Source organism: Setaria italica, chromosome IX, assembly GCF_000263155.2.
Source record: "Setaria italica strain Yugu1 chromosome IX, Setaria_italica_v2.0, whole genome shotgun sequence".
NCBI classification, from domain to species: Eukaryota; Viridiplantae; Streptophyta; class Magnoliopsida; order Poales; family Poaceae; genus Setaria; species Setaria italica.
The window spans coordinates 44,156,416-44,168,436 of record NC_028458.1 but is presented as its reverse complement, the minus strand read 5'-3'; the positions used below and the strand labels follow the sequence as shown (position 1 = coordinate 44,168,436).

General features: G+C 49.6%; 3 protein-coding genes across 3 annotated transcripts; all 3 read right to left on the bottom strand.

Annotated features, from left to right (window-relative positions):
• Positions 1 to 1,858: 1,858 nt before the first annotated feature.
• On the bottom strand, positions 1,859 to 3,392 carry LOC101757173 (3-ketoacyl-CoA synthase 12). Its single transcript, XM_004984142.2, has one exon. The coding sequence runs from the start codon at positions 3,386 to 3,388 to the stop codon at positions 1,901 to 1,903; it is 1,488 nt and encodes a 495-aa protein (XP_004984199.1). The 5' UTR covers positions 3,389 to 3,392; the 3' UTR covers positions 1,859 to 1,900.
• Positions 3,393 to 3,915: 523 nt separating this feature from the next.
• Positions 3,916 to 4,993, bottom strand: LOC111258492. The gene is made up of 3 exons (XM_022829844.1): positions 4,720 to 4,993; positions 4,414 to 4,548; positions 3,916 to 4,300 (listed from the first exon to the last, which is right to left on the bottom strand). Exons 1-3 carry the CDS (start codon positions 4,813 to 4,815, stop codon positions 3,935 to 3,937), a joined length of 597 nt encoding a protein of 198 aa, XP_022685579.1. The 5' UTR covers positions 4,816 to 4,993; the 3' UTR covers positions 3,916 to 3,934.
• LOC101755019 (FBD-associated F-box protein At4g10400) lies at positions 4,833 to 5,736 on the bottom strand. Its single transcript, XM_022829776.1, has 2 exons — positions 4,898 to 5,736; positions 4,833 to 4,854 (listed from the first exon to the last, which is right to left on the bottom strand). The coding sequence occupies exons 1-2, from the start codon at positions 5,734 to 5,736 to the stop codon at positions 4,833 to 4,835; spliced, it is 861 nt and encodes a 286-aa protein (XP_022685511.1).
• Positions 5,737 to 12,021: the final 6,285 nt, after the last annotated feature.

Below are 12,021 nucleotides of genomic sequence, written 5' to 3'. Positions count from 1 at the left end.
TAGCAAATAAATGGCAGAGAGGGACGAGCAACCACTGCACGAGCGACTCCCGGCGCGTGCCGGCCGCTGGGTATTCCATAATAATTCATTTTTCCCGTAAAAGAAACGTGTAGCATTGAAGCCTCCTCCAAGTCTCCAAAAATACCACCTCAGCTACTTACATGAAAAAAAAAGAAAAATGTAACCGAGTAAATTAAGAAACGGTAATGATAATGCTAGGACTCGTACGTCCGATATCCAGTGAAAAAATTAAACACGAGTCCCACATGATGTCTGGCTTATCTATCCACCACCGCATTCCCTTCGATCCCATCCTGTCTACCACTCGTTCATCTCTCTCCCTCCCCCCACCATGGAGAATTGGAGGGTGGCGGCACTCCGGCGAGCTGCCGGGAGGGTGGCATGCAGCGGTGCTCCGGCGAGCTCAAAGGAGGGACACCTGCCTGGTGTGTGGAGACATAATGCTATAGTCATTGTTTTTCGATGTTGCACTAAATTATTTTCCATGTCGCGGTAGGTGATTTTGGATGTTGTACGAGATGTTTACAAATTATTTCGTGATGTTACAGCTTGGAGTAGATCCAGATATTGCATATGTTGCAATGACTATACACGTATGTTGCAAGCGTCTGTTCCAAATGTTTCATTTGTTTTTCAAACGTATGTCGCAAGTGTTTTATCTGGATGTTGCATATATTTCACATATATGTTGCAACCGTTTTATCCGAATGTTGCATATATTTGCAATGGCTTTTCAAGTTTTCTGGTGTGTTTCAGATGTATGTTCAATTGTTTCAGCTGTTTCGGCCGTATATTGCAAGTGTTTCATCTGTATGTTGCAAAAGTAGACCTGGTGTTGCACATGTTGCAATGGGACCCACCTACCGTAGTTGCTGGGCGCCGCCAAACAGGCCTCAGCGCAGGCGGGCCCACGTGCATGCACGTGGGAAGCGGAGGGGGGGCTCAAGCGGTCCCGTGTGGGGTCGGGCAGCACATCACCGCGTGGGCGCGCGAAACGGAGTCCAGGCGCGGGCATCCGTCCGGATGTCCATGCACTAGCAACTTCGTTACAGAAGTTCTCTTAGGGTGCGTTTGGTTCCAAGGACGAAGTGGGACGGGACGGGACGATCCCACTTCATCCCGCGTTTTGTTGGAGGACAGGTGGGACGGGGACATCCCTGAAGAGAATATTCTCTCTATATGCGGGATACCCCCATCCCTCGAAAACGAGCGGACGGGGGTGTCCCACTTCGTCTCCGTCAACGCCGTTTCTTCTTCGTCAGGCGGGCGTGGCCGGAGCTCCAGCGGGCGGAGGCGGGCGCAGCCGGGGCGGACGCGGCCGGAGCTCCCGCGGGCGGAGGCGGGCGCGGCCGGGGCGGATGCGGCCGGAGGCGGGCGCGCCTGGGAGGATCGGGGGGGCGGGGTGGAGCAGGGGTGGCGCGGACGTGACCCAGGGGTGGCGGCGGGGTGGATCGGGGGGGGGGCACGAGCGTGAACCAGGGGCGGCGCCGCGGGTGGAGCATGGAGGCCAACGTGGCGCAGGGAGGAGGAAGAAGATGTTGTTAGTAATGAGTGGGCTCCACAAACGGTGTCTAACGGAAGGAGAAAACGGTGATCGTCCCGTCTGTTGCAATCTCTCCAACCAAACAAAAAATTGGGACGAATCCATCCCATTCAACCAAACATGAAATGGGATCATCCCATCCCAGAAAACTGGGACGGGACCATCCCGTTCTACATTATCTCCCATCCAAACACTTCTTAGCTATCACTTCCGTGAGATGGATAGACTCAGAGCTCCTGCGCCCGCCCACAAAGAAAGAGACATCAAACCACGAGTGCGCGCTTGCAAACCGAATTCTTGGCCCAATCTCACTTTTCCTATTCATTTTGATGGGCTCTAGCCCACTTCTACACACGATATATAGGCAGGCAGATTCAAAGTCAAAACGGCTTTTTTTTTTGGGCCGTCGCGGTCCAAGTGCTCAGGCATTTGAACCAGCAGCGCACCGTCGCCTTGTCCTCCGTTGATGTAGCCGTACTTCTCCATGTACGGGTTGGCCAGCCTCTCCGGTGGGTAGCTGTCGATGCAGTGGGCCCATGCGCCCTTGTCGGCCATGTCGCCGGTCACCTCCCACACGCAGCTGTTGCACTTGAACCCCGACCCGAACGCCACCATGAGCACCCTGTCCCCGACCTTGAGCCACCCCTTCGCCTCCATGTACGACAGCACGTACCACACGCTGCTCGCCGACGTGTTCCCCCACCGGTGCAGCGTCATCCTCGACGGCTCCACGTCGCGCTCCTCCAGCCCCATGCTCCGCTTCACCGCGTCGATCACCGCAACGCCGCCGGGGTGGAGGCAGAAGTGGTCGGCGCCGGCCTTGAAGTTGATCTTGCTACCGGTAGCTGCGCCGCCCCCGCGGCGGCGCAGCAACTTTCGACATGCCACGGCGGCGGCGAACCGGACGAGCTCCGTGGCGGGGAGGACGCGCGGCACGAGGCGCCTCATGTTCGCGGCGAAGGCGGCGACGGCGACCTTCGGGAGGGACCTGCTGAGGCTGATCCCGACGCGGCCCTCATCGTCCTCGCGCTGGACGATGGCCCCGTGCGCGTCGTCGTCGGCGGCGACGGTGGCGCGCTCCACGAGGCGCAGCTCCATCTTGGCGCGCCGCCCGCGGAGCGCCGGGTCGTTGGCGAGCAGCACGGCCGCGCCGCCGCAGCGGAAGAGGCAGCTGCCCAGCATCATGGACCTGTCGTTGCCCACATACCAGTTGGGCACGATGCACTCCGCGGAGACCACCAGCGCCAGCGCCGGCCGCGTTGACCGCGCGCGCAGGGCGTTCCGGGCGAGGTCCACGGCGACGAGCACGGCTCCGCAACCCATCCCGGAGAGGTTGTACGCCGCGACGTCGTCGCGCATGCCGTGCGCGCGCGCGATCCGCGACGCGAGCGACGGCGCCGGGTGGAACGTGCTGACGTTGACGACCAGCACGTCGACGTCGCGGGGGCCGAGCCCCGGCGTCCGGGCGAAGAGCTCCTCGACGGCGCCGTGGAAGAAGGGGTCCATCTCGTCGAGGCAGTCCTGGTGGGTGGCTCTGCCGTCCGCGCGGCCGGCGACGAGGGTGCGCGGGGCGTAGGTGTGCTCGCCGAGCCCGGAGCGGACGACGACGCGGAGGAGGAAGCGGCGCGCGGGGCCGTCGAGGCGCTCGCTGCGGTCCAGAAGCGCGCGCATCGTCTCCGTGGGGAACTTGAGGTCGTCCGGCGGCTTGTAGCAGACGTAGTCGAGGAGGAAGCACCGCGAGCGCCGGCGATGGGAGGCCGCCGCCGATGCCGAGTAGGCGGCGGCCACGACGAGGAGCACCAGGAGCAAAGCGATCAGTTCCATCAGGTGCGTTGGGTGCTAAGCTAGGATACGTTTTGATGGCAAATGTGGTGTATAGTATATATCGCTGAGAGATCTGAACACTTGTGTACTTGTGGTTGTTGATCGCCTAGTCGGTAATGGTTGGTTTAATTCTTTTATTTTCACGTGGTCATGCGTGCTAACTGAGAAACAACGGAACACTAGAATTTGAAGATGATTCCTTTCACGTGTTGTCCTAAGCTAAGCTTGATGTCATGGTCATCTGTGTCGTTTTTGTCCTGAGTTTGATGTGGGTAGGGATAACCTATCAGCACATAATCGTGCATTGGCACATAATCACGTCATGGAGGTGCACATGAAGTATAAAATCATTTTAACTTCAGTTTCAGTAGGTGATCAAAATGAGCGCCTAAGGAAGCTACCATTTTCTATTTCACAAGGCTCTGTATACTTTCGGTATCCTAGCATCATCCCATGGATCATAAAACAAACAACAAACGTTATAACACACCTTGTTTAAATCCATCAAGATTAATGAAAGTGCGTATATGTACTGAAGCTATAGTTTCAGCATGTACATTCAAAGGGATCGGCTATGGTTAAATCATGAACATGATCGATGTGTATAATACGGCAATGACATCTATTTAATGCAAAATCTAACCGAGCGCCTCTGCAAGCCCTTCCCTCCACCTGAAGCTTTACACGCTGCTCAGCGAAGAACTCCTCATTGCAGTTTTTCTGTGCAACCTCAAGTCTCATGAACTCCAACTCTCTCGCGTTCAGTAGGAAGAATGAGGCAAAGCTAACGTGTGACTTGATGCCCTCGTAGTTCTCCAAGACTAGTGTCTTGATATGGCTGTCAAAGCATTGGATAAGGTGCCTATGCTTACGGCGCCACAGATTCTTTTCCCTTCTTCCTGATATACTGCCCTGAAAATGAACACAGAAGAAAGAACACATTTGGCGTGAGGATTTCGATGCAACAGTAAGTGAATGAAAAGGTCAGCAGAACGTGAGAATATCAGGCCGGGAAGAACTGTCACCTTTACGTACAACTTCTCCAAACATGGGAAGCATTTCATCAAGCCAATGACCATATCTAGATTACCAATCAACAAATCTACTGATAAGATCTTGACACCGCGCACCGCCGACGTGAAGCTAACGAGGTCCAACCCCTTATTCAATTATTAGAGAACACAAGACATCATCAGGCCATCAAGAAATGCAAATTATGCAAGACTTGTTTGTAACTGCAATGCAGCTTATTAGCTTTGATTAGCAAGCCTTATTAGCTTATACTATATAATGAAGACAAGCAGCAGCAAGACGAACAACGCAACAGGTACCTGAAAAACCGTGGATCCAAACACGTGTCTGGACCTGGAGAGTTTGGAAGGCCAATTAGAAAGGGAGCCTAACGTCTCCAGCTTCGGTGCTGCCATGACGGATACATGGAAGCCTACACGTTGAGCACACAGCAACTTCTCAAGACACGGAGCATCCTCGATGACGAGTTCTTGAAACCGGAGGTCCTGGCCATAGTAGTCGGTTCGGACGCCGATGCTTCGAAGGCTGGTGGAGTTGATCCGGACGCAACGGAAGCCATGGCTGCTGTCAAGAAACAAGTACTCCAGGGCAGGGAAGCTGGACCTGGAAATCATGCTGTGCAGCGAGCCCTCGGAGATGCGAACCCGTACGAGTCCGAGCTGCTGGAGCTGGGGGAAGCGGATCCCTTGCACGGGGCCGCCGTCGGGGATGTGGCACCGGCAGATGGTGGCGGCGCGGAGGGTGGCCGAGAAGCGGAATAGGGACGCCGGAGGCGTCGGTGGTTGCTCCGGCGCCGGCCGACGATGGTCGCAGAACTCGATCTCCTGAAGGTTGTCGAGGGCGGGGGAGCGCAGCCAGGCATCCACGGTGGCGGCGCGGTCGTGGACGTGGTGCGCCGGGACACGGAAGAGGCGGCCGGGGCCGCGGTGGGCGGAGAGGATGCGGGAGACGACGCCGGCGAGGACCTCGTCGTCGGCTTCCGGGAGATCGCGGCAGTCGAGATTGAGCGGGGCGGCGCGCCAGAGGTGAGCCCACCGGGAGGCGAGAACTTGGGTGCGTGCGGCCTCCTTAGTTGGGAGGAGGGAGATGATGTCGCCGAGTATGGCGTCTGGGAGGCCGCTGATGCGGTCCACGCCGCCGTCTTCTCCTCCGGCGCCGGGCGGTGGTGGTTCTTGGCTGCTGTGTGCACCTGTCTTCTTGATTGGTGTAGCTTCGGGAGTGGGCGTATCCGTGGCCGCTGTCGCCGGCGTCGAGGACGTGCCGGTCTCCGGCGCCTCTGCTCTCCTCTTCTTCGCACCGGGAGCCGCCGCCTCCATGACTGTGCCTGGCAGCTGGTGACGAGGTGTTGCCCGTTGCACTCTCTCTTGATGGAGTGGAACAGAGACGCCTGGCCTCTTGCTTGCTTTTTAACTGAAGTTTATTTTCTTGTCGTTGTCTACGCAAGACGAGCCTTTCAACTTTGAAGAGGACCTGTCATTCCCACCAAAAAAGATCAAAAAGGCCAAAAGCTCTCAACCTGCAGTCTTGCCTTGGTTCTACTCGAGTTTTGTTCGTATGTGTGTGGGCACATTGTGATGCTTGTGTGAAAGGAGAAAGTCACCACTCAATTTAGAATGTCTTTCTGCAGTCTGAAATCTATTGCCCCCGACCTATTTTATCGTTAGTGAAAACTATGGCTAAATGTCTGTGATCATCGTTGTAGCTTGGAGATTGGGCACGTGCACCTCCATTGCCATTGGGGTGATTTGTCAGTCTCGAGTGGCTCTCATCTCCTCTTATTCTTAGCATTGGAAGCTGCTGCTTTCACTTAATTTCCATGGCTAGTGGCTTGTAAGCAACTAGCGTTGGCGTTGCGCCGTCCCTCTCGACCCTGGATGGAACAACCACACCTTTTTCTTTCTTTACTTTCTTTTTGTCGTTGAGAGGGGACACTGCAGTTTCTCAACTTTTAAGGTGGCCACTCAACTACCAAGTACAAAAATGGATAGATCCCCTTATATGGACGGCTAAAAGGAGTCATGCACAACTAGGAAATATAAAACACGTTACTGAACTACAGTCAACTACGACATGACCACCAATTGCAACTTATCATTGAAATTGGATAGTAAGATCAAAAGTTTGCAATGTCCACTCTTGCCTTTTCTTGTGTTCCTCACTTCACAATATGATGCAAATGTACAAAGGTGATATATCACTAGTGAAATTGGATTGCTCGTGCATGAGGAATAATGGCCCCAATCAAATAATTAAGTTAGTTTTTATAGGGGCCGCAATTAGCAGGGAAGTGAAGTTATTTCTTTTTTCTTGTTGCCACAACACCCTGAGCTATGTTTTTTTTTCCAAGGCAACTTGCTACCTCCTCCTTTTTCTCTTTACACGAAGCCTACCACTACCAGTGGCGTGGTCTTGAACGGAACACAGCAAACTTTCCATCTTGTTTCTCTATCTTGTATGCCGTTTCAGTTTTGCCCTTATTCTCTTTGATTCCGTAGCTTGTATGTCTTCTGATCCTAGAAATAATCTTGGCAAGGTCCTCACCTTTTTCAATGGCTTAGATCTGGGACAGATTCCTCTTAAGGCAACCATTGCACTCCAGTATGATTAATTGTTGGTTTGAGTTGTTCGCCTATGCTTGCAGTTCCTTTACTCTCTGGTACACACTGCGAAAGGAATCAGGCTATTTTTCCTTAGTAAAAAGCATGATAAAAAAGCCTCCGGTCTCCTTTTTTTCTTACTTGGGTCAACTCCAGAAGAGCTCAGTTTTGAAAGTATCAGAACATGTATGGTAGAGTACTACTTCCTGATGCAACCAATTGAGCTTCCAAATTCCAGCTGAGATTGTCCAACAGCACTTCTACTGTAAACAGCTTCAAAAAAAGGTTTTTTCAGTCTTTTCATTTCCAAACAGGTGAGGCGTGTGCACTAATTAATAGTACCCTGTTGTCCTTCATATATTTCCTCCCCGTATTTCATGAGCAAGAAATGTCTTTACTACTACAAGGAAGCAATTTTCATTTTAGGAACCATATTGTGAAATTATTTGTCATGAAGCAAGTTTCCACCAATAACCTGTCGGCCACATTGGTGATGCATTATGTGGTGTTTGACACTTCGACGCTGAAATAGGAGCTCATCAACATGAGAAAGCAATGTGATGTCTTTGTTATTTTGATTGCGTGATGGAACCACATGTCCACATGAGATTGGTAAGCACAGCAATTGGGAAAGTCATAGATGGCACCTTGTAATTAATGTTCAGGATGCACTTTACTTAGGTATAACATGAAAGAAGTTCGACATCAACTCACTTGGTTTTTACACCTATATAGTAGACAAATTAAATGCGATGACTAACTAGCTAAGACACTACATCTTGGGAGAGTACGTTAGAAAGCATACATGTATTCCTAAAAGAACAAATTCTAACCGAGCACCTTGGGAAGCCCATTTCTGCATCTGAAGCATCAATTGTTTGTTTTGCAAGAAACTCCTCATTGTGTCTTTTGCCTTCCACAACTTCTAAGTCTCATTAACTCTAGCTCTCTCGCATTCAATAGAAAGAATAAGGCAAAGCTAACCTGTGACTTGGTGCCACGATAACTATAACACCCCGTCCTTCAAAGTCGCACCGCCAACCCTTCCGAGGGGCGGACACGCGTACACATAGCGTCCTGCTTACACTTTCGTCCTCACTTCGTGTAAAAGGGTTAACCCGAAGGTTCTATGGATGGTGGACAAAAGCTTATAAGTTGGCTCCACCCTTGCTCAACTAGCAAGGTGGTACTAAATATACGCACTTGCGCTCATAAGCCACTACTGGATCTTAACCAAATTGGGTCGAGCGTCACAATAACCTTCTAAGGCTAGTGTCTTGAGACAGATGTCAAAGCATTGGATAAAATGATGTGTTTTCGGCACCACAGATTCTTTGTCCCCGAGACTGAACCCTGAAAAAGAACACAACCAAAGAAGAAGAAGATGATGAAAATTAAGCTAAGTAAACTGCTTTGGTACAATGATCGACGTAACAGTAAGCGAGTGAAAGATTATCTAAACATTAGGAACTGTCTGTGAAGAATTGTCAGTACCCTTATATATAGCTTCTCCGAACATGGAAAGCACTTCATCAAGTCAATAACCATGTCCAGGTTAAAACTCCACGAGTGAACAGATAAAATCCTAACATTGTGCACCACAGTCTTTAAGCTGATTAGGTGCCATCCCTGTACCTAGTGTTAGAAATATACTTGTAACCGTATTTGATCTATCTGTAACAACTCAAGTTGTTGTGAGGTACAAGGACTCAGTTTGCTAGAGATAAAATTGATCTTCTTGTACAAGTTAGGTTTGCTAGAGATAGAATTGATCTTCTTGTACAAGTTAGAGATAACCGAGTCCTATACTCATACAACAACTTTACTTGTAATCTTGTCCCCTATTGGGACTATATAAACATGCAACCATGGACAGCCGAGATAGCCATCCACGTTCTCCCAATTTTACATGGTAATTAAAGCATCTTCTTCCACAAAACATCCATAAACTCCTCCAAGCTTCCATGGCATCTTCCTCCTCCACAATGGCACAGCTTGGTGTTGTGTCTGAGAAGTTAACTCGTGACAACTATCTACTCTGGAAGGTTCAATTCCTTCTAACCATTCGTGGTGCTCAATACATGGGGTTCCTAGATGGATCTACCCATGAACCGCCGAAGATCCTGGAGGTGGCTAAGGCGGACAAGAAAGAAGTGATTCCCAGCCCCAAGTATGCATCGTGGGTTGCCAAAGATCAACAGGTATTGAGTTAGCTACTAAATTCCCTCACCAAAGAAGCTCTAGCACCGGTGGCAACAGCAACGACGTCGGCAGAAGCATGAGTGGCGCTTGAAGAGATGTTCTCAGCGTAGTCCAAGGCGCATGCTGCAAATCTTCGGATGCAACTCTTCCTACAGCAAGAACGGCGGTATGTCTTCCTCGACCTACTACAGCAAGATGTGTTCCATCAAAGATGAGCTATCAAATATTGGTAAGATCATAGAAGATGATGAGATGATCAACTATATTGTGAATGCCTTGACTATGATTACAATCCTTTTGTATCTTCTATTTTTGGCCGTATTGGATCTATATCTATGAGTGATATGTACTCCCAGCTGTTAGCATATGATATGCACATGGAGATATTTCAGGATGGTGGTCACCACCAATCCTCTGCAAATTCTACAGCTCATGGCCGCGGCAATGGTTATTGTGGCCAAGGTCCCTCAGGCAACAATCGTGGCCATGGTCAAGGAGGTCGAGGTGGTCAATGCGCCTAAGCAGCAGGGCGCAACAAGACAGTGTACCAGATCTGTAAGAAGGTCGGTCATGACACCTCAAGATGCTGGTACAAGTATGACGATGATGATGATCAGCCAAGCAACAAGACTCCAGGAGCTACAACCACAGGCTATGGTTATGATTCCAATTGGTATGTGGACAACGCGACTCTGATCATGTGATAGGAGAACTTGAGAAGCTAACTGTTCGAGACAAGTATGCTAGTCGTGATCAAGTCCATGCCGCCAATGGAACATGTATGAGTATTAGTAATGTTGGTCACAAAATTTTACATACCCCACATAAAGATCTACATCTAAAGAATATCATCCATGTTCCTAGTGCTAGCAAAAGTCTTGTTTCTGTTCATTAACTAGCTTTAAACAACAATGCCTTGCTTGAGTTTCATCCAAATTATTTTCTCATCAAGGATCAGGAAACAAAGATAACTCTCCATTGAGGTAGATGTCGAGGAGGCCTATATCCTCTTGGGTTGAATCTTTCAAGAGGAAGCCCCAATAAACAAGCTTTTGGTATCAATAAACCTTCTACTTCCAAGTGGCATAGTAGATTAGGTCATCCTGCTCTTCCAATTGTTGAAAGAGTTCTTAGTTCAAATAGTCTTCCTTATGCTAGTGATAAAGAGTTAGATTCGGTGTATGATTCTTATCAAATGGCCAAGAGCCATCAATTGCCTTATCTAAAATCAGATAGTATTACTAAAGCTCCTCTTGATTTAATTTTCTCTGACGTGTGGGGGCCTGCTCCAGCTTTTGTTGGTCAACATAATGTTAGCTTCATTGATGACTTTAGCAAGTACATGTTTTTCGGATATTCTAGGATTTCCAAAATCTTGTAGAACGGCAGTTTAATAAAAAGATTTTAGCCATTCAATCTGACTGGGGAGGAAAATATGAAAAATTAAACTCTTTCTTTCAAAGTATTGGCATTTTGCCCATCATGTTTCTTGCCCTCATGCTCACCAACAGAATGGTGTTACAGAAAGCAAGCATCGCCACATTGCTGAAGTAGCCTTGCCTTTTTAGCAAATGCTTCAATGCCTTTAAATTATTGGGATCAAGCTTTTCTCACAGCTACGCATCTTATTAATCTTCTACCTATCAAAGTTATTGGATATGATACTCCTATTCAGCGGCTCTTTCAGGAAAAATCCAACTATAGCTCTCTAAGAATTTTTGGTTGTGCTTGCTGGCCGAATCTTCGACCTTATAACTCACGCAAACTTGCTTTCCGCTTTACTCATTGTGTTTTTCTTGGGTATAGCTCCCTGCATAAAGGTTTTATGTGTCTTGATCCCTCTACTGACCGCATCTATTTTTCCAAAGATGTTGTGTTTGATGAAAATCTCTTTCCTTTTGCACATCTTCATCCAAATGCTGGTGCTCTTCATTGTAAAGAAATTATTCTTTTACCTACCCATCTTCTAAATCTGGGGGATGTTGATTGTGTTGACTCTCATGCTACTAATACCTCTAATGATTCAGATGATAGCGCTAAGTTGCAGGGTGCAACTACTGAAAAATTTTCAGTGCAAAACAATGGAATATTGGATGTTCCAGCTCCTGGAAACGTGGGAGGCAGTGCCACAAAAGATCCTGGCGTGCGATCCCAAGTTGATTCTGTGGCGACGCGAGGAGGATCGGGCGCTGATCCCAATTCCGATCCGCCTACATGCCCGTCAGGTCTGTCCTCGCCTCCCGAGGACCTGGGAGCCTCTCCCGCTGTGCCGCGTGGGGGACAGCACAGTCTCGCGCGCGGGGGACGCGTCTCCGACCGCACCCCCCCCCCTCTCCGCCAGCGACACGTACGCCTCCACCAGCTGTTGTCTCTAGTGCAGCTGGATCCTCTGTGGCTTCTAGATCCGGTGCGCCAGCCTATTCGCCAACTCCTTTAGCTGCACAAGCTACACCGCCCAGGCGCACTCGTCTACAACATGGGATCACAAAACCAAAGAAATTTATGGATGGCACAGTACACCCGTACTGTTTTGCTCGATTGGTGAACCTGAAAGTTTAGAAGAAGCACTCAAGGATCAAAAGTGGAAACAGGCAATGCAAGAAGAGTACAGTGCTCTTCTCAAAAATCAAACATGGCATCTTGTTGAAGCATGCAAAGGTAAAAATGTGATAGATTGCAAGTGGGTGTTCAAAGTTAAAAGGATCAGATGGCTCTATTGACAGATACAAAGCTCAACTGGTGGCCAAAGGGTTCAAGCAACGATTCGGGATTGACTACGAGGATACTTTCAGTCCAGTTGTA